This window comes from Penicillium crustosum, assembly GCF_028827405.1.
Source record: "Penicillium crustosum strain IBT 35664 chromosome Unknown utg000004l_segment0_segment0, whole genome shotgun sequence".
NCBI classification, from domain to species: Eukaryota; Fungi; Ascomycota; class Eurotiomycetes; order Eurotiales; family Aspergillaceae; genus Penicillium; species Penicillium crustosum.
Window position 1 is genome coordinate 4,163,689 of NW_026623125.1, and position 19,325 is coordinate 4,183,013.

Consider the following 19,325-nt stretch of genomic DNA (forward strand, 5'->3'; position numbering starts at 1 on the left):
TGACTCGACTTTCTCTCTCTTCAGCCTCAATATCAAAAAAATGTGGCCTTCCAATAACCCAATCTCAGCCTATGGTCTCACAGCTGTGCTATCATCAGCTACTACTCTTCTCGCAACAGATCCCCCAGCAACACCTGCTCCATTCATCACTGTGACTGAAGTCCCGACTCCAGAAACGCCCCTCGCCCAGCGGATCAACGAGTATGCAAAGTCTCATCTTCCTGAGCCGATATACAATCATTCCCTTCGCGTTTATCATTTTGGGCTTGCGATTAAGCGGTACAGGTTCCCTGAATGGGCCTTCACCGATGAAACATATTTTCTTGCCTGTCTGCTTCACGATATCGGGACAACCCAGGATAACTTAGAGGCTACTAAAATGAGCTTTGAGTTCTTCGGAGGCTTGAAAGCACTGGAGATTCTGCAGAACCTACAACCTTCCTTTGTAGGAGGCTCGGTCGCAGTTGCCCCGAAAGATCAGGCAGAGAGTGTGGCAGAAGCAGTCATCCGGCATCAAGACTTGTGTGAAAAAGGTAAAATCACAGCTCTCGGTCAACTGCTTCAGCTGGCAACGATCTTTGGTACGTTGGTCCTCTATCAGAGTTGATTGTCTTCACACAACATTTCCTTAAACCGTGACCAAATGCTAACTTATTGGAAAACAGACAATACTGGCTCATATGCCAATCTCATTCATCCCTCAACTATCCAAGATGTTTCCCGCCATTTCCCTCGTCTTAAATGGAGTGGGTGCTTCGCTAGTACCATTCATGAAGAGAATCGGCTTAAGCCTTGGGCACACACAACGACACTTGGCGAGGAAGAATTCGCCAATAAGGTGCTAGGAAATACTCTTATGGCACCCTATGAATGATGGTATCTCGAGGATTTCCGAGGACTGATTACGCGTATATGGTTGGTGCCTATCTAGGAGCTCGTGGGAGCTCCTAGCCACTGACAATAGACACTGACAACTGAAATGAATTGAAAAACACAATAAAAAATAAGTACTTTGCTTTATTTGAATCCCTAAATTAGCAAAACTGGCCAGTTGATGTAGAGATGGGGGAAGTCCGAACTAGATATCTCCCGCCAATTCAAACGAAACACCTTGCTGGATCCTCCAAAGAAGCCAAACATGCTTCAAGCCATCCTCACCACCTTCTTTCTCCTCGTACCATTTTATTTCATATACAAACCCCCAATTCTGCTTATTCGTTACTGTCAACGTCGCTGGCCCGATGTGCTCTTCCGCGTGGACACAAACAAAAAGGTGGTTGCGTTGACGATTGACGACGCGCCCTCCATACACACACCTGCAATCCTTCGTCTGTTGCAATCGCACAATACAGCTGCAACTTTCTTCGTGATAGGATCCCAGATCCCAGGACACGAATCCGTCTTGGCCGATCTCGTCCGAGCTGGCAACGAACTCGCCAACCATGCCATGTATGATGAGCCATCGCGTGCACTCGGCGACGACGTCTTGGCAGATCAGATCCGAGCAGTCCATGCCAGAATCCAGGAAGCATATGTCGCAGCTGGCAATACTTCACAGCCTGAGAATTGGCTTTTTCGCCCTGGCTCGGGATTTTTCAGCTCCCGGATGAGAACTCTTGTAAAGGAGCTGGGATATCGGCTGGTCCTTGGCAATGTGTATCCGCATGACCCGCAGGTGCCATTTTGGAAACTCAACGCGAGTCACATTTTGAGTATGGTCAAACCAGGGAGCATTATTATCTGCCACGATCGGAGAGAGTGGACAGTGCCGATGTTACAGAAGGTGTTGCCGGAGCTAAATCGCAGAGGGTACCGCGTTGTCACAGTCTCCGAGTTATTGAAAGAGAACGGTTCAGATTGAGGTTCAAATTGAAGGCGGAATGAATATCGCGGGCTATAAATTTACATGTTTTTTCCTTCTCGAAACGCTATGGGTATATTCGGACACTATTCTCGACAGGCTAACCCATCATCTGCAATTGATCCTCCGGTGGCCAGCGGACTTGAGCAAAGCTCAAGCAGCGCTTGATACTCTGTAGATACTTGCGGGTAATCTCGTCACTCAGAATGTGTGCCTGCTGGTCACTCTGATGCAGCTTCTCCCGTGCAGATCGCTCGTGAATACCAACCATGGTCACACCAATGGGCCAGGCTCTATAGAGATATTAGCATTATTCTCAAATTTACCAGGGTGGGGGGATAAACATACGCTTTACCAATGCTCACTCGTAGATAGGCATCATTTGCATCAACGTATCGCCGCTGCTGCGCCTTGTGCACAATCTCCACAATCGGTTCTAACAGTCCGTCCTCCAAGTCGGACTTCTCAAAGAGGCGGAACAACGGTGTCATGTTTTCGCGCGATTGGGTCATAGCGTTAAATGCTTGTTTTCCCTGGAAGCTTTCCCGCACCGAGACGTCACGCTTTGCTAGTGCCAGCTCCCATTCCGACAAAACCATGTTGAAGTAAGATCCCAACTGCCGGAAAAGGAACAGGCGGCTTTCTTGGTCTTTCGGAATCTTGGCCGGAATGATCATCTGTCCACCAGGCACGGGCTCCAAGGTGGTGGGGATAGGTCCGTCAGTCACCTTCTTCTTGGGGGCAGCGGCTCGTTGAACCAGGCGACGGTATCGTCGAAGACGGGCTCGATAATCTTCTCCGAATAATTTTATTGGCGCATTCATCTCTCGTAATTTTGCAACAAGCTCCTCTTCCTCGATATCTTCCTCTTCCTCTTCGTCGCCGTCAGCTGGGGTATCCTCAGGTAGATCAGGTAGACCGAGCCTGCGCCGCCGTTCACGTTCTTTGGCTCGTTCTTCCGCCTCTCTCCTCGCCTTGGACTCCTCCGCTAATCTTCGCTTCTTCTCCTCGCGTTCTCGGTTTCGATCCGCTTCTTCATCTTCGAGCTTGCGCTTATTCGCCATGCGCTCTTCACGTTCACGTGCGAGTCGCTCTTGCTCTTGGTTGTAAGCTTCAATGCGGGCAGCTTCGACATCGGCTCGTCGTAGATATTTCTTTGTTGGTACTGCGGGGGAGTCTTTCCCGGTATCTTTGGCAGATGGCTTGGAGGAATCGCTACCTTTAGCCTTGGAGATTTCCTTGGACATCAATGCGGCGAAATCCATGGTGGCGGGGTGATGCAGCGAGCTGCTTAAATAATGCGACTGTAGCTCAAGGTGAAAATTATGTAGACAATAAATAAAATCGAGTTGGGTCAAACGACGAAGATGGATGTGGAGGCAGATGGCAGGAAAAGACTGTTCGGCACGTCAGAGAACCCGCAGCTTTTCGACGCCGCATTTGTCTCTTCCAGTCAACTCCCCCTCAACCAAAATACCCCAAACATCCACCTTTGAGGACCTCTATCCTAGCTTTAATTTACATTCCACTCATCGCATCTTCCATTCTCTTCTGTTTTCTCCCCGTCCTCGGGTCTCCAACCTCTAATTTTCACCTTACCATCCATCATGGCCGCTCCGTCGCGAGATGGCCACAAACCCTCGATCAACCGCCAGACTACTGCACCTTTCCATTTGAAGCTCTTCTACCGAGTTAACAACTACAACCCTCTATCCGACTATAGCATCCCCGTGCAACCTCGTCGCGGAGGACCAGTTAGCGGACCAAATTCCATTCGTCCAACATCACCTGTCGCATCTGCAGCGCCGCTCCCACCACATCTAGAGATCTACACATGGCAATCATGCACACTTCGCGAGCTCTCACAGCTTCTCACCTCTGCTCTTCCATCATTACTCCCTGATCCGCCCGTTGGCACCCGTCTCTGCTTCCGGCTCATTTATCCCGACGCGCGCGGCGCGGCAATGGGCGGCCCCGATGCGCGTGGTCGATACTTAAGCAGGGATTTAGGCAGTGCTATTGTTGGCCCGAGAGATAGTACACTGCGCGCAGAAGATGACGAAAATAAGGAAGCACGACCTCGCCCTGGCCCGCTCCGTTTCCAGGGCTCCGAAGCCGACAGACCCCTACAGGATGCCCGTTTCATCGTTGGAGACTACATTGAATGTGCAATTCTCGCACCGCTCGAGGACGGATCCGTTGCGCCCGCGCTCAATGGCGCATCAGGCCCGATCACGGGACCCAGAGGTGGAGGTGGAGGCGGTATGCGTGCGTTCCGGGATAATGGCTACCCCCGTGGCCCTAGTCGTGGTGGACCTCGTGGAGGAGGAGGTGGCGGTGGTGGTCCTTCCCATATGCCTCGAGGTGATTGGCATCGTGGTGAGCGGTTGCCGGAAGGTGCACGCGGAGGCCGTCGTGGATGGGCACCATACTGAGAAGGGCGAGGAGAAATCCAGTTCAAAAGCAAGTTTGTCAAAAGGGCAATGAATACCCATGTTGAGACATTGTATGATTATCAAGTTTAGTACCAATGGAATGAGTGCCATCTACTACATGCAGTACCATCACAACATAAAAATGGTCTTCCTTCTTCCCCAGTGGGCTACCACTGCCAAACAGGTGCCTATAGCCTAAAGCATTTTGACATTATATACTCTAGGAGAAATCTACTTTCGGTATACAGCATCCCGATATTCTACTAGACAGGAGCATATCCAGTAAAAAAGCTTGCGTATGTACTAAATACCAGTAAATGCTTACCAGCCATTACCATGATCTCTAGACAGGTAGCCTGGCAAGTAGACGCCTATTTGAAGTCTCGAATAGCAACAGACAGTCACTTAAATGGATGATAACCGTTGTCTAGGTGGTGTACTCCGGGGCTTTTATGTTTGGCCTTGGAAGTAAACCCCAAGGTTCACGATCGTGAACGAAGCCAAGAAAGTAAAGAAATCCATGCGGTATATGCTTGTAATAAAGTACACGGCCCACGCAACGGGCACCGGCACAAAAGAAAAGAGTCGGGCAAAATCCCCTCAACACACGAGTATCCCCAACCTCTCAGTGTAGTTCCCCATGTCGTGTCATGTCACAGTCGCTGCTCGGTACGGGGTTGATAACAAAACAGGAATTGAATTATGGCATTCATTGCTAAATGTCTACCACTCGGAGATCGTATCTCCTCTGCGCTTGCCACGGAACTCGAACTTGCCCTGCATACTGTTAGCGCGTGTTTCTCCGCGGGATTGGGCCACAATCGCAACCCGGCCACAATGTGTCATTCCATACCTCGTACTTGTAGGCAAAGTAGCCCAGGACACCGGGGATCAGGCCCATGTAGACGAACGAGATCATGGCATGGCGCGGGGTCCAGCGCCAGTACTTGTAGCGGTTGGCATTGAGTTCTGTGGGTCTGTTAGTCAATGTTCAATTGAGAGTATATTTCGTGTCGCAGGGTGTTGAATTCGAGAGAGCTGCTCCAAGTAGCTTGTAGGTACGCTTGGGCTAGCGTAATGCGCGAGGTTCATCCGGAATCCTGGATCTTGGGAGATGGGGTTGGGGGTATGTACCATAGTATTTCTGGAGGGCCGGATCAAGGATCAGAGCTGGAACAATGGGTTAGCAATCCATGTAATTGTACTCATGGGAATTTCAAAACTCACACTTGCTAGGACCAGCCATTGTTGCGGAAAGCGTTGAAGCGTGGACACAGAATAGACAACGCTTGCAAGCGTCGCCGGGATTGAAGTTGAAGGTCACATGATGATGAATCAGCTGAATGATGTAATCATATTTGGGGTTCTCACTCTTTATACTACCTAGGTACGATGAGCTATAATTGTATCTTTCAAAGGTAAAAAAATTTGCATAATATTGCGTTCATATCTTCATTCATTCTTTCTGTACTTGCTGAATATTCTCATGGTCGATGCCTGTGGTTGCAAAGGTGTGCAAGGATATCCGAGATCATCCGCCAACCAAATGTCCTCCATATCTCAGCACCGACACAACAGGGTATAAACAAGACCTCAATAATAATTTACAAAAGTCCATTGCGCCGTTTCCTATTTCCCATGGCTTCTTACTTACATAGAAGCTGAGAACTTTCCCTCAACTTCCTCAATCTTCTTCACAGCACGCTGGTACCCCTCATTTCTCTCGAGGCGTTTGGCATACTCGACAAGAAGAGGGTATTTACCCTTGTTCTTCTCCTCCTTCAGCGATCGCGCGGTAACAGCAATGACTGGGAAACTCAGCAGAATATCGGCAGCCGTCAGCTCCTTGCCGCAAATGAACTCGCCACCTTCGGGAGATGTGCGGAGCTGCTCCTCCAGGAAGGAGAGGTTACCCTCCACGTTCCGGGTCAGGAACTGATTCTCAACTTGCGAGGCAACAATGTTGGTGATGGGCCGAACAAAGAATGGAGGGGCGTTCCGAATGGCTGTTGAGAATGTCAGCGGTGTGCCTCCAAGGTTGAGTTTATCAACGCCATGCGAGAGGTTACGGGTGGACGCTCTTAACTGAAAGTGACTTACAGTCGTTGACGAGGGTCATCACCAAGTAAGGCATCAGACTACCCTCCACGTAATGCATGAAGTAGCGATAGCGCATCCATTCCTCGCTCTCTCCGCCCACTTTGCCCTCGTTGCCGGGCGTGTACCGTTGTGGTACCAGCGTCGGTCGCGCGCTACTAAAGTGGTCACAGAGATATTCCACGATCGCCCCAGACTCCGCTAATACTAGCGGTTTGTCGGCGCCCGGTGCCTGGATTGTGATCACGGGTGACTTTCCCAGCGGGTGAATCTCCTTCAGCTCAGCAGGGGCGAGCTTGTCAGCGCGACGCTTGAAGATCTTGAGCTCATATTCCAACCGCAGTTCTTCCAAAAGCCAAAGGATTCGGTGACTTCTAGATTGCTCGAGCCTGGAATGTGAGTTAATATTATTCTGAAGAGACTGCGAGGGGAGCGTACCAATAGAGAGTAATCTTACAACCTTGATTGTTAGCCATATTGTTATAATCTTTATAATCTTATAGATATGAAAATGGAAAACTGCAAGTCAATAAAGAGGAAAACAAGACTTATAAGTACCCGCACGTGGATGATGTCAAAATGGCCCGAGGCTTCCCAGTTTATCTCCCAGAAGGGATAAAGCCCCGAGGCCTGCAGATCTTCAGTTCCTGAACAAGTCTATATTGTATACACGATAGTCTAGTCCTATAACAAAAGTAATCAGATTATTCTACAATGATTATATCGTATGAAAACATAATGCTTGGTATAGCGACTACCATCTATCTATCTCGATCAAGTTGATGACAATCATGGCTCCCCAAGCTGGCAGATAATACATACTTACTCCGTAACATCTCCGTTCACGAGGCCACCCTATACATGTTCTATAGAGCACCCGAATTGCCAAATTACACCTCTTCTACTCTATATAGATCTATATTGCATTACTCCTCCCACAATTTTCATCCTATGCTACTAGGGGTTTATGCACATGTCCATGTTGATCTTCCCCGCAATACCGAGGCCTGACCTTATATATATAAGCTATACGTATCGGCGGATAAATAGGCAATGATGCGAGAAAAACCCGAGGCCTCACATCTCTTATAGTCGCGCAAATTCCATCATAAAGGACCTAGGCTCTATTTGGAGAAGCGCAAGGCTAGTTTACAATCTGATCTGCATGAGCAGAGTCCTCAGAATCATCCATGATGGTCGAAAGTATATATCAGGCTTAAATCGCAGGCCTTGAAGGAGCCTAACCTATGGAGATATAATTATCCAAACTTATGATAAAGCTTTTACAACGTCCCTCTTCCAGAGTTGCGTCAGAAGTCATGATTAAAGGGGGGTTTATCAAAGGAGTATAATCAAAAGGCGAAGTAGATTTTCAAATGAAGACTTATCTTCATTTCGATGCCTCATGACCCTCAATAGTCACCTGTCTCTCGCATTCCACAAATTTAGATTGTTCGCACCAGAAGGCCCAGCTGGTGCACGCGGCACATCGCGAACTACGACTGGCCACCAAGCAACGATCCTCAGCGGGCGGTTAGGGCACGTGCATAGATCAGCGTATAGATCAGACCCCAGGGTATATGCACTCGGATGTGTAAAGGGGTTGTTCATTGTTCGTGACTTTAATCTGTTGGCTTCAAAACACCTTTGCATTCCCTCAATATTCGAACATTGTATTCATGTCTCACAATGGCCGAATACACGCCTCTCCTCTCCTCGGAGGGCGCGAAGAGCGAAGGGTTCCATCTCGACTTCCCTAATACCCTGCGTGGCAAGAAGATCCTCCTCACTACAGAATCATGGGGCCCTGTAAATGGAGTTAGTCGCACGACGCGCAGTCTGGTCGAGTATCTGCGCGACAACGGCGTGGACCTTATTCTCGTTGCGCCTACCTTCAAGGATCAATCTTCCGAGCAGAAGACCTGGCAGTACCGTCTTCCAGGCTGTGCGCTACCCTATAATCCAGATCTCACAGTCGTCTATCCGTTCCATCTGGATATTCTCTTCAACCAGTCTTTCAAGCCAGACATCATCTACCTCGCCAGCCCGGCCTCGCTTGGTTTCCAAATGCTGCTACAAATCCGCCAACTGCGCTGTCCTCCGCCGGTCTTACTCAACTTTCAGACTGACCTGTCCGCCTATGCAGAAATCATGTTGCCCGCACCGTTAGACAAATTCGGCGTGTGGCTCCTTGCAACAGTGCAGGGGTTTCTCTTCCGCACCCACGCTGTACACACCATATTCTATCCATGCTCTGCGATTCGCACATATTTAGAGAATTCGTGTGTGCCGGTCGATCGACTCGTTCAGCTAGGTCGTGGTGTTGATACGCTTCTCTTCTCACCCACACAGCGCGACGAGTCATACCGCCGTCACATTGCACCTCAAGGCGAAATCATCTTGATATGCGTTTGCCGCATCGCCCCAGAGAAAGGATTCGAGTTTCTCGCGCAGGTCGTCAAACGGCTAGCTACAGACAAGCTGCCCTTCAAGCTACTGGTTGTCGGCGGGAACCGCAACCTGGCTGTTGAGGATAAAGTCCAGCGCCTGTTTGACGGGGTTCGAGACCATGTCGTCTTCACTGGAGTTCTCACCGGGTCTGCATTGTCTCGTGCGTATGCTTCGGCTGATATATTCCTTCATTGCTCTATCACGGAAACTTTTGGGTTGGTGGTTCTCGAGGCCATGGCCAGTGGTATCCCCGTCATCGCGCGAGATCAGGGCGGGCCCTCTGATATTATACGGCACGGACAGACTGGTTATCTGGTTCCGCCGCGCGATTTAGAAAGTTTTGTTCATTTGGTCAAAGAGGTTTCCCTCGACCCAATCCGCCGAGTAAAACTGGCGGCGGCAGCCCGTCAGTACGCGGATGATACCACCTGGGAAAAGATCAACTGTCGGGCAGCGTGGCAAATGGCTGAGGCATTATCATGTACTGACCAGGAATCCCAGGGTGGTCGGCGAGTTATTCGACCAGGGGTGATTGGACGGGTCTTCGAGCAGCTCCGTTTGATGCTTGCTGTGGGGGTTATTTGTTTCATGTGGCTGATCTCTGTGGTCCCGCTGATCGTTCATGGGAACTGTTTCCTCCCCCGAGCCAGGCGAGCTGTTCAGGGTCAATTCCAAGGGACTCGTCCATTGCGCAGTTGAAATGTATATTGGTGCACGACTACACTCGAGCGCATACCTACATGCTTAATATTGAGGAATGATATATAGGTTGAAAGTGTTCGATTTGGTAGATTTCTCAATTATCAACGCATCCATGGATGGGTACTTCATATCCAGATATACCTCTTGGGCTTCCTTTAGAGCCTGACCGGCTCTTTATCGACGGGAGCTAATACATGTCCCTCCGTAACCAATGAGTTCTTGCACGAGCGGGCCGAGACCAAATCAGACAGATTGCCAAGTGTGACCTCGGCGATCTCTGCGAGAGCCTCGCGCGTGAAGAAACCCTGATGACCACAAATCAAGACATTGTGGAAGGTCATCAAGCGCATCAGCACGTCGTCGTCGATGATCTCCCCGGAGTGATCGTTGTAGAAAATCTCGCCTTCTGCTTCGTAGACATCCAATGCCAACCCGCCCAGCTGCTTCGTCTTCAGCGCCTGGATGACCGCCGTGGTATCGATAAGTCCACCGCGCGAGGTATTGACCAGTAGAGACCCCGGTCTAATGCGCGCCAACGTCTCTTCATTGATGAGATGCTTCGTGCTCTCCGTGAGGGGACAATGCAAACTAACGATGTGGCTCTCCTTTAGCAGGGTGTCGAGGTCAACTAGCGTCCCGTACTGGCGGAACTCTTCACCGGCAAAGGGGTCGTGCGCGAGTAATCGGCACCCGAAGCCGTGGAAGATGCGCGCGGCTGCAAGCCCGATGCGCCCCACGCCGACGATCCCAACGGTCTTACCATGTAAAGTATTCCCGAGGAGACCTTCGATGTTGAAGTTACCCTCGCGCACCCGATTGTATGCCCGGTGAGTCTTCCGATTCAAGGTTTGAATCAAGGCCACTGCGAACTCCGCCACGGCTTCGGGGGAATATGCCGGGACATTCGCCACGAAGAGGCCTAGTTCTTCGGCCGTTGCGAGATGGACATGATTAAACCCGGCGCAGCGGAGCAGGATGGCACGGATCCCGTAGGCGTGGAGTGCTCTCAGTACGAGCTCATCTAGGGTGTCGTTGACAAAGACGCAGACCGCATCGCAACCTTGGGCTAGTGGCACGGTCTCCTCCGACAGCGCGAAAGCATGGTATTCGATGGTGCACAGCTCGGGAAAGTGCTGCTCACGTACCTGGTCTAGATAGGTGCGGTCGTAGGATTTTGCGCTAAATACCGCCAACTTCATGATTGCGCAATAGTATGTGTTGTGATTTGGGGATTTGGATATTGAACTATAATTGAAAAGTCATGACGACATGGGTGTTTTCGTATGACGCCTGCAAACGGCCATTTTAGTTAGTACCTACCTACCTAGGTACTTAGATACTTCCCCAGGTTTCCTACTGCAACCTCCCGCATTCCAGTATAGACCTTATGTACATGGCCTATATAGGTCTTTTCAACCCCGAAATCTTAAAACCGGGATTTGACCTATACCACATTGGAATATACTACCTCCTACTTAATGAAGTAGTGATTTGTTCTTAGGTAGTATGCGTATGCATCAATGGAGAGTAGGCAAAATAGTAATGTAGTTCTAATGGTAACTTCCAGTTCTCTTCCAAGGTTCTAATTTTACCTTATTTTCTTAGGTATATTCTTCAGATTCAAGTGGACCATGAAGATCTAATGGACCACCTGGGCATTGACCTCGGTAAGATCAAAACCAAGATGCCCACAACTTCCCGAGGTCTTCTGGACGATTACTTTTTTCAGACATGCTGACCATCTATGGATGCAGATAATCTTCCATTTTTGATTTTATTTCTATTCCCTACGATTTGATTGGATACAATCGGGTCTCTGACTTCCGCGGGGCTCCGGTCGCCAATGGAGGGTAATCTTGGAAAGCCAATAGAATGACGGAGATCAAAATGGACCAATCAGCACTCGATGATAAGAAGAGACGCCACGAGCTATCTAATTGGTCATTAACTACACGCTAGTGAACCTAAGGATCCCCGAGGAAGGAGCGACATTTTCCCTTTCTTCCCTTGTTTTCCCTTTCGTTTTTCCAGTGTGTCTTAGATAAATGAACTGCATATTGCCGGCATGTCACATTGTTATTACTTGATTATTTACATGCATTATTCCATAATGTCTACAGAGTACGGAGTATACAGAGTATACAGAATATCCATGAGAATCGTAGAATCTTGAACACAATATAATTATGGGTACAAAGTAGATCGGAATATCCTTCCACAGGTTGACCCATTGCGGATTTAAGTGGAGAGGGACCGCAAAAGGAAAGCCGTCACTGGGGCATGGAAACCGGTCTCAATCCTGGGTCATCACAAAATAGCGGTCAAAAGAAAGTCGAGGTATTTCAGATCTCTTAGTCCAGATTATGATTTCATATCGGGGAAGTAGATTTGAATATGCGAACCAAACACCCTTGAAACCGAAAAAAAGTACGTACGGAGTACAAGAACGATGTACTCGATGTACGGAGTACGGGAAAAGACACACGGGCTACTTGGCCCCTGCGCATATGTAGTACCCGCCACCAAGTACCCAAAAGTAGAAGGCAGCCAAGTTCGTACTGTTTGTACTCTAATTACTCCAATATTACATACAAGATACAACATATAAAATACGATACCCCAAGAAGGTAACAGTATCACAGCAATGTACTCATAGAGTAGTACTTGATTATTCAATGTTGTTAGTAGCCCTAGACCTCGGGAGAGTACTATACCTACATATGTAGGTAGGTACTATATTAAATATATTAAATGTCCCGTTCTTCCTAGGCTTCCTTTTCCCCTTCTCAACACTGTTCACCCGTTCTCATCTCCAAAAATATCCACTTCAAATCCACTGCGTACGAAAGTACTCCGTACACAAATCTTAGCTCCAACGTTCCTGTCTCCACTGGATTGTGGCCACTTACAGTCGACCTTTTATTTCTTGCCTCTTTCCCCGGCTGAACGGCTGTGTACTTCAATTACCCTCCTTTTTGCCCCTCGGTATCTGGATACTTTTTTGCCGCTGAGCTTCAGATTACTTTAAACTCTACATTCCGCCACCATTTTTTTCCAATCCGTCATAACATCCTAATCTCCTAACATTCCACCATTCTTCCCCCAACCTCTCAACTTAATATTCTCTATCATCATGGCCACTCATGTTATGACCACCAACACGGCTACCAACCAGATTTCGGTTTATGGTCAGCCCTCCCCAACCAACTCCGCGACCAACACTCCCTCCAATAATTCCCCCACCTCCCCTCGCATGACGACCGCTTCACTGCACCAACTGCCTCTGCAGTCGCGCCAGCTGCGTCCTCTCAAGGGTCCCCTCTATGTCCCTGCAGCTCTCCGACCCACTGAACGACCCCAGAAATCGTCTCCTATTACCCCACCACGCAGTGTGCATGGCTCTCTTGACAGCTTGAACGAGGAATCGTCGGAACCTATCAGCCGCCGCTCCACCATGGAGAGCCAGTCCAGCGAAATTAGCCAGAGTGCCCAGCATGAGTGGTTGAAGAACGAACACCTGGGTGTGGTAACCGGCCTTCCGACCCGCACACACTGGAAAGTGAGTATCTCGAGAAACCGAAAAAAAAGGGTTCCTTCTTTTTCCTTCCTTTGGCGCCTTTATAGGAATTGGGCTTGGTTTGGATTGCGCAGTTGTCAAAGCAAATGTCGTGTGAGCTCGTCATTCCTCGGGAATGGCGTGCTGCAGTCCACCGCCTCAGCCCTGTCGCATCCCAGCCACATATCCTCTGATCACATTGGGCACTTTCAAGGATAAGAATTGCTAACTTTATCCAGGCTGACTCTGCCTCTTCCAACTGTGATTCGCCAACCTGCCGCTCCTCATTTGGCATCTTTCTGCGTCGCCACCACTGTCGTCACTGCGGTCATGTCTTCTGCGCCTCCCACACACCTCACCTCGTTCCCCTTGATCAGGATGCTCGCTTCCACCCTGATGGTGTCCCCTCCCGTGCCTGCGACCTATGCTGGAGCGCCCACCAACGCTGGGAAGAGAACCGCTCCGACCGTCTGAGTAAGATCCAGAACACCATGGATGCTCAGCAGATTGGCATGTCTGTTCCCGAGGGCATGAATGCAGAGGATTCTGAGTCCACTGTGGGCCAGACCGGCGAGGTCGCTGCCTCCGTTCCTCGTGACTGGAACTGGAGTACCTTCTAAACGCATTGCCATGTTTCCTTTGGTTACTGTGGCCAGCAGGACTGCTGCAGCTCGGCGTTTCACTTGATCTATTTTAATATTCTCACTTAAGTCATGCTCACGCATGATCAGTTTTTTTCTCTCTATTGGCGACCATGGCTTTGGCGTTTCTGAGCCCTGGGCCCTGGGCTTTGTTTCTTTGTTTTCTGCAGTCATGTTTATGACTTTGCATGTCTAGAGGGTTTTCATCGGTCCTTCGCGACCCGGTTTATTTGCGTTTTTTGTTTTTTCTTTTTTAACTTCGCGTTGATATCAGGATACTCATCGGTCCTTAAGCGGCCCGATTGATTTCTGTTCCTGTTCCTGTTCCTGCTTTTCTTTTTGTTCTTTGCGTTGATCAGGATACCCCGTCGGTTTTTATTGCGCGACGATCTCATTTGATGTTTCTTCTTTACTGGTCCCTGATCCATGAGGGAATGTGGCAAATCTGCAATTCTCTCAAGTTGATATCTAGTTCGATTTAGTTCGATCTAGTTGAATCCATTGATATTGAACCTTGAGCTTTTTCTCTCTACTCGTAGACTATATATGCTTGCCCCCTATTCTATTTTCTCTCTCTGTAGATCCTTATTTATCCAGAACCACCCGTCGGAACATACCCACATGCTCAATCCCTTCTTCGTCCCACCGACCCATCGATTGATCGGTTTCAAATCCAAGTCCAGCATACATCCTCTCCACATCCACCTGAGCATGCACGAGGACCAACCCCCGCCACGGAATCGGAGTAACAGGTGACTCCCCCCTCGCAGCGATCTGCGCCGCCGCCTCGTCTATTTCCGCCGCATGCACAGCCGCCCACCCCAAGGCGGTCTCCACTAATCGTCGCCCAAGTCCGAAACCGCGGAACGACGGCATAATCGCCACCCGAGTCAGCTTGATACAGGGTTCATGTGTCCAGTCGTACTCGGGCGCTCCCTGTGCGACTGCCGATGACGGTTCCGTGACATGGGCGTGTGGCACCTGTGGCGGGGGTACCAGGCGGATCACCCCCACGGGCGTAGAGCTCGCGGTGGAGTTATCGTAAAGTACCCAGTGCCAGCTGCGAGCATCGTCGCTGTCTATCTCAGAGTCTGCGGTGCAGTGCTGCTCGTCGATGAAGACGGACTTTCGGATTATCATTGCATCGTTGAAAATAGTGGGGTTGGTGTTGGTACTGGTGTCTGATGGAAGTACTAGCTTCGCGCTAGGCCCTGGAGGCGGCTGTATTGAAGTGCTGAACGTTGGTTTGGATGTCATTCTGGTTGAGAGTGTGATATTGAACACTAAGGGATTTCGATGGAAATGGTGGTGACGATGTGGAGTGGATGGAAGGTCATAACCGAAGGCGGATCTATATATTATAGTTATAATGTACGGATAATATAGATCTCGTTGAAATCAGCCTCAAAACATTGGACCCTAGCCCTTATTGATTTAGATATAATTACAGACGAATAATCTATAATCCTATCGTAATGAAACTATCACATATAGTAATCAATATAATACGCCAAATAACCGCGTTATATATACTATAATGGTTCAACCTATACAACTCAATGCAAACAGAACAAACAACGTCAAAATATCAATTCGATCGCGAAAATCCTCAATTTCTCCGACCAACATTCCATACCCCCAATGTCCCTCTACTTTGATGCGGTCGCTATCTTGACCGCACCCTCATCAGGGGGTTCGTTCAAGTCCCGGGTTTACAGCGCTCGGAACCTGCGCGCATCTCCAGCGCAGATCTATGCCTTGACCACCGAGGCTGCTAAATGGGACACCGTGCTAGCAGATGTCATCGACAAATCAGGCATTCTCGCCCTGGAGCGCAAGGTGAGATGACCCCAGAGAAACCACTGGAGATACCTACTGACTGACTAAGTGATTTTCATTTAGCTTTCTCCCCTCCTCGCTCTCCTCCTCGTCCATGATCATCTACTCGCGAAGAAGGGCATTGCCGCGCCGGCTACCCACACACTCCGCCAGACCGTAGAGCGTCACAAGGCCAGGCTAAAGGCCGAGTTTACCAAGGCCCGTGTCCGTCGTGGGTGCGCCTCCGTCGAGCAATTCAAGGCTGTTGTTATGCGTGAGAAACGACTGGCCGATGGAACTAGCCATTTCGTCTACCCGCGCTGGGTGCGGATAAATAATATTCGCACTACCCTCGAAGACCAGCTGAGCACTACGTTCAAGTCTTACCGTCGGGTAGACACCCTTGCAGAATTGGCCCCAGAAGACGAACTGGAAAGCCGAAAGCCAGAGCCTCGATTGTTCATCGATCCTAACATTCCAGATCTGGTGGCGGTGCCTTTCGGCGCAGACTTCACTGCCTCATCTGCATACAAGAACGGAGAAATCATTCTCCAGGACAAGGCGTCCTGCTTCCCAGCATATCTCCTGCTGGGTGACCGTGGGCCCAGTGACCCATGGGAGGGTGACTTGGTTGATGGTTGTGCTGCGCCAGGGAACAAGACTACGCACTTGGCTTCACTTCTGGCCAAACAACAAAAGGGCAACAACAACAGCAATCAGAGAATCTTTTCTATGGATGCATCTACCATGCGTTCCAGAACGCTGCAGAAAATGGTTGGTCTGGCTGGGGCTGACTCGGTCACTGTGCTACAAGGCCAGGACTTCCTCGCCCTTGACCCAGAAGATGAACAGTTTGAGAAGGTTACTGGGTTATTGTTGGATCCCAGTTGTTCTGGTAGCGGTATCATCGGCCGTGACGATGTCCCTCAGTTTACCCTTCCTGTCGCGGCGGCATACAAGGCGCCCAAGTCACATGGAAAGAAAAGGAAGCGTCCAGACAATGAGGATGAAGCAGATGGTGAGCAGTCGAAAGCCACCATGGGAACCCCGCAGGCAGCGCCTACAGATGAAAATGATATCGCGGATGGGGCGATTGACCCGGAGCGACTGACCAAACTATCAAGCATCCAAGCGCGGATCGTGGAACACGCTCTGCGTTTCTCGAATGCTACTCATGTGACATATAGTACTTGTTCTATTCACCTGATTGAGAATGAAGGCGTCGTGGCTCGCATTCTGAATTCCCAGGTTGCCAAAGAGCGCGGCTGGCGCCTCCTGCGCCGCGATGAGCAGCCCGAGGGCTTGCGTCGATGGTCCAAACGAGGCGTGCGAGAGGAGCGGCCAGCCGAGGGAGAGACAGGGCCATCGGGCACGGTAGATCTCTCTGACGAGGCTCTAGAGGCGTGCATCCGATCCTGGCAAGGTGATGCAGAAGGGCTTGGAGGATTTTTCGTCGCTGGATTCATCCGCGACCCTGCTTATGCCGTCCCGGTCGTCCCGGCGAAGGAACGTGGACATAATGAGCATGATAAGCATGGCGAACATGGCAAGCACGGCGAGAGAGATGAGAGTGACGAAGATGAAAAAGGGGAAGACGATGAAGAATGGGGAGGATTCTCCGATTAGACAAAATTATATTAATGCAAGTATGCACGGCCTCCAATAGTCCCCGAGGGCCTCTGTTTGATATCATACATCCAAGTCTTGTGGCGTATTATGCAATTTAAGACTTGAATAGACATATAGGCGACTAAAGGAATTTCCGTGACTTGTTTCGGACCCGCGAACTGGTATAGATGTCCAATTTGACAGCAACCAAGATAGCCTCGTATACCCCGGTAGATCCTCTCTGCACTTGCAATCGCCATTGCCCTGTCCGAACAACCCAGGGCCCATCGTCCCTATTATCGACTCGTGGGCGTTTAGCAGGAGGCACACCACCAGCACCAGATTCGGCCTGGGCTCTTGATATCGTCAAATGTTTAGGGTCTTGTTCTCCATCCACCGTGAGATCGGTTTCAAGGTCGACACGGACTTTGATTGGAAGTTGGCCCAATGGTGGATGTGAATCAGGCAGGTTCATTTTTTTGCCTACCGTCTGTAATAGACTGGTAATTCTTTGTTTTGAAAGGCCTAGGAAGTCAGCGCGCATGCTCCCCGGTGGATCAGACTAGTTTCGTCGCCGATCTCAACCACCAGATCGGCGGCGTTCTCGTCTACAAAGGGGCGCGTGTATGTGACCATTCCACCCAGTGAAGGTGATCCAGAAGCTTTATCAAAGGCAAACTGAATCCCAGACGGTCGCACATCTTCGAGCCGGATGACGATTTCCAACCGATGGGTGAAGGGATTCGTTGTTATCTGATGCGGTATCAACTTTTGTTCCAAGCCGCGCAGGTGAAAATAACGACAGTCGCGTAGGAGCGCAGCCCGATGATCCTCATTTCTAATGTGTAGCGGATACCCGCGCAACATATGCAGGAGCTCATCAAAGACATCCGCAGATCGGTTTGGAACGCTTGGGGGGACGATGGCCGGAGGTCGCAAAAGACCCTGACGGTCCAGGCCAGGGAACACTGCAGTCGGGCTAGCAAAGAAGGCGGCGAACCCGAGGGTAAAAAAGTTCGGGCTATCACCGGGACCTGAAAAGATATCGCGAGGGATCTGGAAGTGTCGGTCGCCGATTTGAATAAAGCATTCGGACTCAAACAGCTGGGACATCAGTCGAGGCACTGTTAGGTCAGCAATTACTTCCAGGGTGCCTGGAAAAGGGATGCTCACATGTATAAAATTGTGCATCTGCGAATAACTTCACGAATTGTGCGCCATCCTGGGGCCGGACATAGTAGCCTGGATGCACCCATCAGCCTCAGCCTCCTTCACGTTGTGTTTATCCATTGACTCTCATACCCTGTAGATGCCTAGCGATCTCGCGGAACGTCGCGGGGTCGCGATCGATATAGAGGGTCCTGACGTTGGCAGCATCTTGACTCTGAAGCAACTGATCCTCGAAGAACCGTGAAAAGTAGGATGGAGCTGTTGGAAGGGATCAGTTGAAGTTTGAACGGGGGGAAGAACATGCGCGTTTACCGTCAGAAGCAATTGAAGCACCTGAGAGACGAAAGATCTCAGAACCAATTTGGATAGAGAAGACTTTCTCCGAAGGTAGATTACATTTACTCGAGTGACTGACAGTGCGCAGATCCATTGTGTGATGAGACAGGTCGAGGTGTCGGAAGCGGAGAAATTACCATTTTGCCTATTCACAACAACACAACTACCCAACTCCCTTAGTACCTTAGTACCTCCTACCTACTTACTACTTACTACACAATACACACAGCAACTATCATGCCATGCCATGCCATGAAATCGAAATCGAAATTGAAATCAAAATCAAAATCGATTTGATCTGAAGTTTCTTATAACCAAGGTTAACTCGAGTCTCCCGCAAAACCGATTCTCTCACATGGCGCTGGAACTCGGCAAATTCCCCCGCAAATGAGCCCGGGAGCGCCCTTATTCGGAGAAAGAGGGGGATCTACCTCTCTAGGGCATTTAGGTGGGAACCTAGACCTTGAAATTGTTGGGCAATGAAGATTTGCACGGTCTTAACTGGTTGACAGGAGACTCAAAGACTCCACCGTCGCAAGAATCAAATAGCCATGCTCAACTACTTTCTCCACTCAACCGAGGCTTCACTCCCCGGATTATGGGTTGTGTTTGGCTTAGGATTGAAAGGGGCCGCGCACGACAGTCGCATG

General features: G+C 49.8%; 13 protein-coding genes across 13 annotated transcripts; 6 read left to right on the forward strand and 7 right to left on the reverse strand.

The window, feature by feature from the left end:
• Positions 1 to 40: 40 nt before the first annotated feature.
• N7487_010629 (cyanamide hydratase) lies at positions 41 to 874 on the forward strand (the record flags this gene model as incomplete). The annotated part of the gene is made up of 2 exons (XM_056878359.1): positions 41 to 581; positions 666 to 874. The coding sequence occupies 2 exons, from the start codon at positions 41 to 43 to the stop codon at positions 872 to 874; spliced, it is 750 nt and encodes a 249-aa protein (XP_056726939.1).
• A 264-nt stretch (positions 875 to 1,138) lies between these two features.
• On the forward strand, positions 1,139 to 1,861 carry N7487_010630 (chitin deacetylase CDA4; the record flags this gene model as incomplete). Its single annotated transcript, XM_056878360.1, has 1 exon — positions 1,139 to 1,861. The coding sequence occupies one exon, from the start codon at positions 1,139 to 1,141 to the stop codon at positions 1,859 to 1,861; it is 723 nt and encodes a 240-aa protein (XP_056726940.1).
• Positions 1,862 to 1,961: 100 nt separating this feature from the next.
• On the reverse strand, positions 1,962 to 3,126 carry N7487_010631 (mRNA splicing protein PRP18; the record flags this gene model as incomplete). Its single annotated transcript, XM_056878361.1, has 2 exons — positions 1,962 to 2,154; positions 2,210 to 3,126. The coding sequence occupies 2 exons, from the start codon at positions 3,124 to 3,126 to the stop codon at positions 1,962 to 1,964; spliced, it is 1,110 nt and encodes a 369-aa protein (XP_056726941.1).
• A 342-nt stretch (positions 3,127 to 3,468) lies between these two features.
• On the forward strand, positions 3,469 to 4,296 carry N7487_010632 (SAP18 family protein; the record flags this gene model as incomplete). Its single annotated transcript, XM_056878362.1, has 1 exon — positions 3,469 to 4,296. One exon carries the CDS (start codon positions 3,469 to 3,471, stop codon positions 4,294 to 4,296), a length of 828 nt encoding a protein of 275 aa, XP_056726942.1.
• A 723-nt stretch (positions 4,297 to 5,019) lies between these two features.
• N7487_010633 (uncharacterized protein) lies at positions 5,020 to 5,542 on the reverse strand (the record flags this gene model as incomplete). Its single annotated transcript, XM_056878363.1, has 4 exons — positions 5,020 to 5,073; positions 5,150 to 5,265; positions 5,431 to 5,466; positions 5,524 to 5,542. The coding sequence occupies 4 exons, from the start codon at positions 5,540 to 5,542 to the stop codon at positions 5,020 to 5,022; spliced, it is 225 nt and encodes a 74-aa protein (XP_056726943.1).
• Positions 5,543 to 5,946: 404 nt separating this feature from the next.
• Positions 5,947 to 6,869, reverse strand: N7487_010634 (glutathione S-transferase; the record flags this gene model as incomplete). Its single annotated transcript, XM_056878364.1, has 3 exons — positions 5,947 to 6,302; positions 6,397 to 6,782; positions 6,832 to 6,869. The coding sequence occupies 3 exons, from the start codon at positions 6,867 to 6,869 to the stop codon at positions 5,947 to 5,949; spliced, it is 780 nt and encodes a 259-aa protein (XP_056726944.1).
• Positions 6,870 to 8,082: 1,213 nt separating this feature from the next.
• Positions 8,083 to 9,543, forward strand: N7487_010635 (glycosyltransferase family 4 protein; the record flags this gene model as incomplete). The annotated part of the gene is made up of 1 exon (XM_056878365.1): positions 8,083 to 9,543. One exon carries the CDS (start codon positions 8,083 to 8,085, stop codon positions 9,541 to 9,543), a length of 1,461 nt encoding a protein of 486 aa, XP_056726945.1.
• Positions 9,544 to 9,701: 158 nt separating this feature from the next.
• On the reverse strand, positions 9,702 to 10,745 carry N7487_010636 (2-hydroxyacid dehydrogenase; the record flags this gene model as incomplete). The annotated part of the gene is made up of 1 exon (XM_056878366.1): positions 9,702 to 10,745. One exon carries the CDS (start codon positions 10,743 to 10,745, stop codon positions 9,702 to 9,704), a length of 1,044 nt encoding a protein of 347 aa, XP_056726946.1.
• A 1,917-nt stretch (positions 10,746 to 12,662) lies between these two features.
• On the forward strand, positions 12,663 to 13,828 carry N7487_010637 (FYVE zinc finger domain-containing protein). Its single transcript, XM_056878367.1, has 2 exons — positions 12,663 to 13,105; positions 13,342 to 13,828. Exons 1-2 carry the CDS (start codon positions 12,680 to 12,682, stop codon positions 13,720 to 13,722), a joined length of 807 nt encoding a protein of 268 aa, XP_056726947.1. The 5' UTR covers positions 12,663 to 12,679; the 3' UTR covers positions 13,723 to 13,828.
• Positions 13,829 to 14,328: 500 nt separating this feature from the next.
• On the reverse strand, positions 14,329 to 15,000 carry N7487_010638 (GNAT family N-acetyltransferase; the record flags this gene model as incomplete). The annotated part of the gene is made up of 1 exon (XM_056878368.1): positions 14,329 to 15,000. The coding sequence occupies one exon, from the start codon at positions 14,998 to 15,000 to the stop codon at positions 14,329 to 14,331; it is 672 nt and encodes a 223-aa protein (XP_056726948.1).
• Positions 15,001 to 15,384: 384 nt separating this feature from the next.
• N7487_010639 (rRNA (cytosine-C5-)-methyltransferase RCM1) lies at positions 15,385 to 17,187 on the forward strand (the record flags this gene model as incomplete). Its single annotated transcript, XM_056878369.1, has 2 exons — positions 15,385 to 15,582; positions 15,646 to 17,187. 2 exons carry the CDS (start codon positions 15,385 to 15,387, stop codon positions 17,185 to 17,187), a joined length of 1,740 nt encoding a protein of 579 aa, XP_056726949.1.
• A 124-nt stretch (positions 17,188 to 17,311) lies between these two features.
• On the reverse strand, positions 17,312 to 17,644 carry N7487_010640 (uncharacterized protein; the record flags this gene model as incomplete). Its single annotated transcript, XM_056878370.1, has 1 exon — positions 17,312 to 17,644. The coding sequence occupies one exon, from the start codon at positions 17,642 to 17,644 to the stop codon at positions 17,312 to 17,314; it is 333 nt and encodes a 110-aa protein (XP_056726950.1).
• Positions 17,645 to 17,694: 50 nt separating this feature from the next.
• Positions 17,695 to 18,769, reverse strand: N7487_010641 (uncharacterized protein; the record flags this gene model as incomplete). The annotated part of the gene is made up of 4 exons (XM_056878371.1): positions 17,695 to 18,293; positions 18,343 to 18,411; positions 18,472 to 18,597; positions 18,652 to 18,769. The coding sequence occupies 4 exons, from the start codon at positions 18,767 to 18,769 to the stop codon at positions 17,695 to 17,697; spliced, it is 912 nt and encodes a 303-aa protein (XP_056726951.1).
• Positions 18,770 to 19,325: the final 556 nt, after the last annotated feature.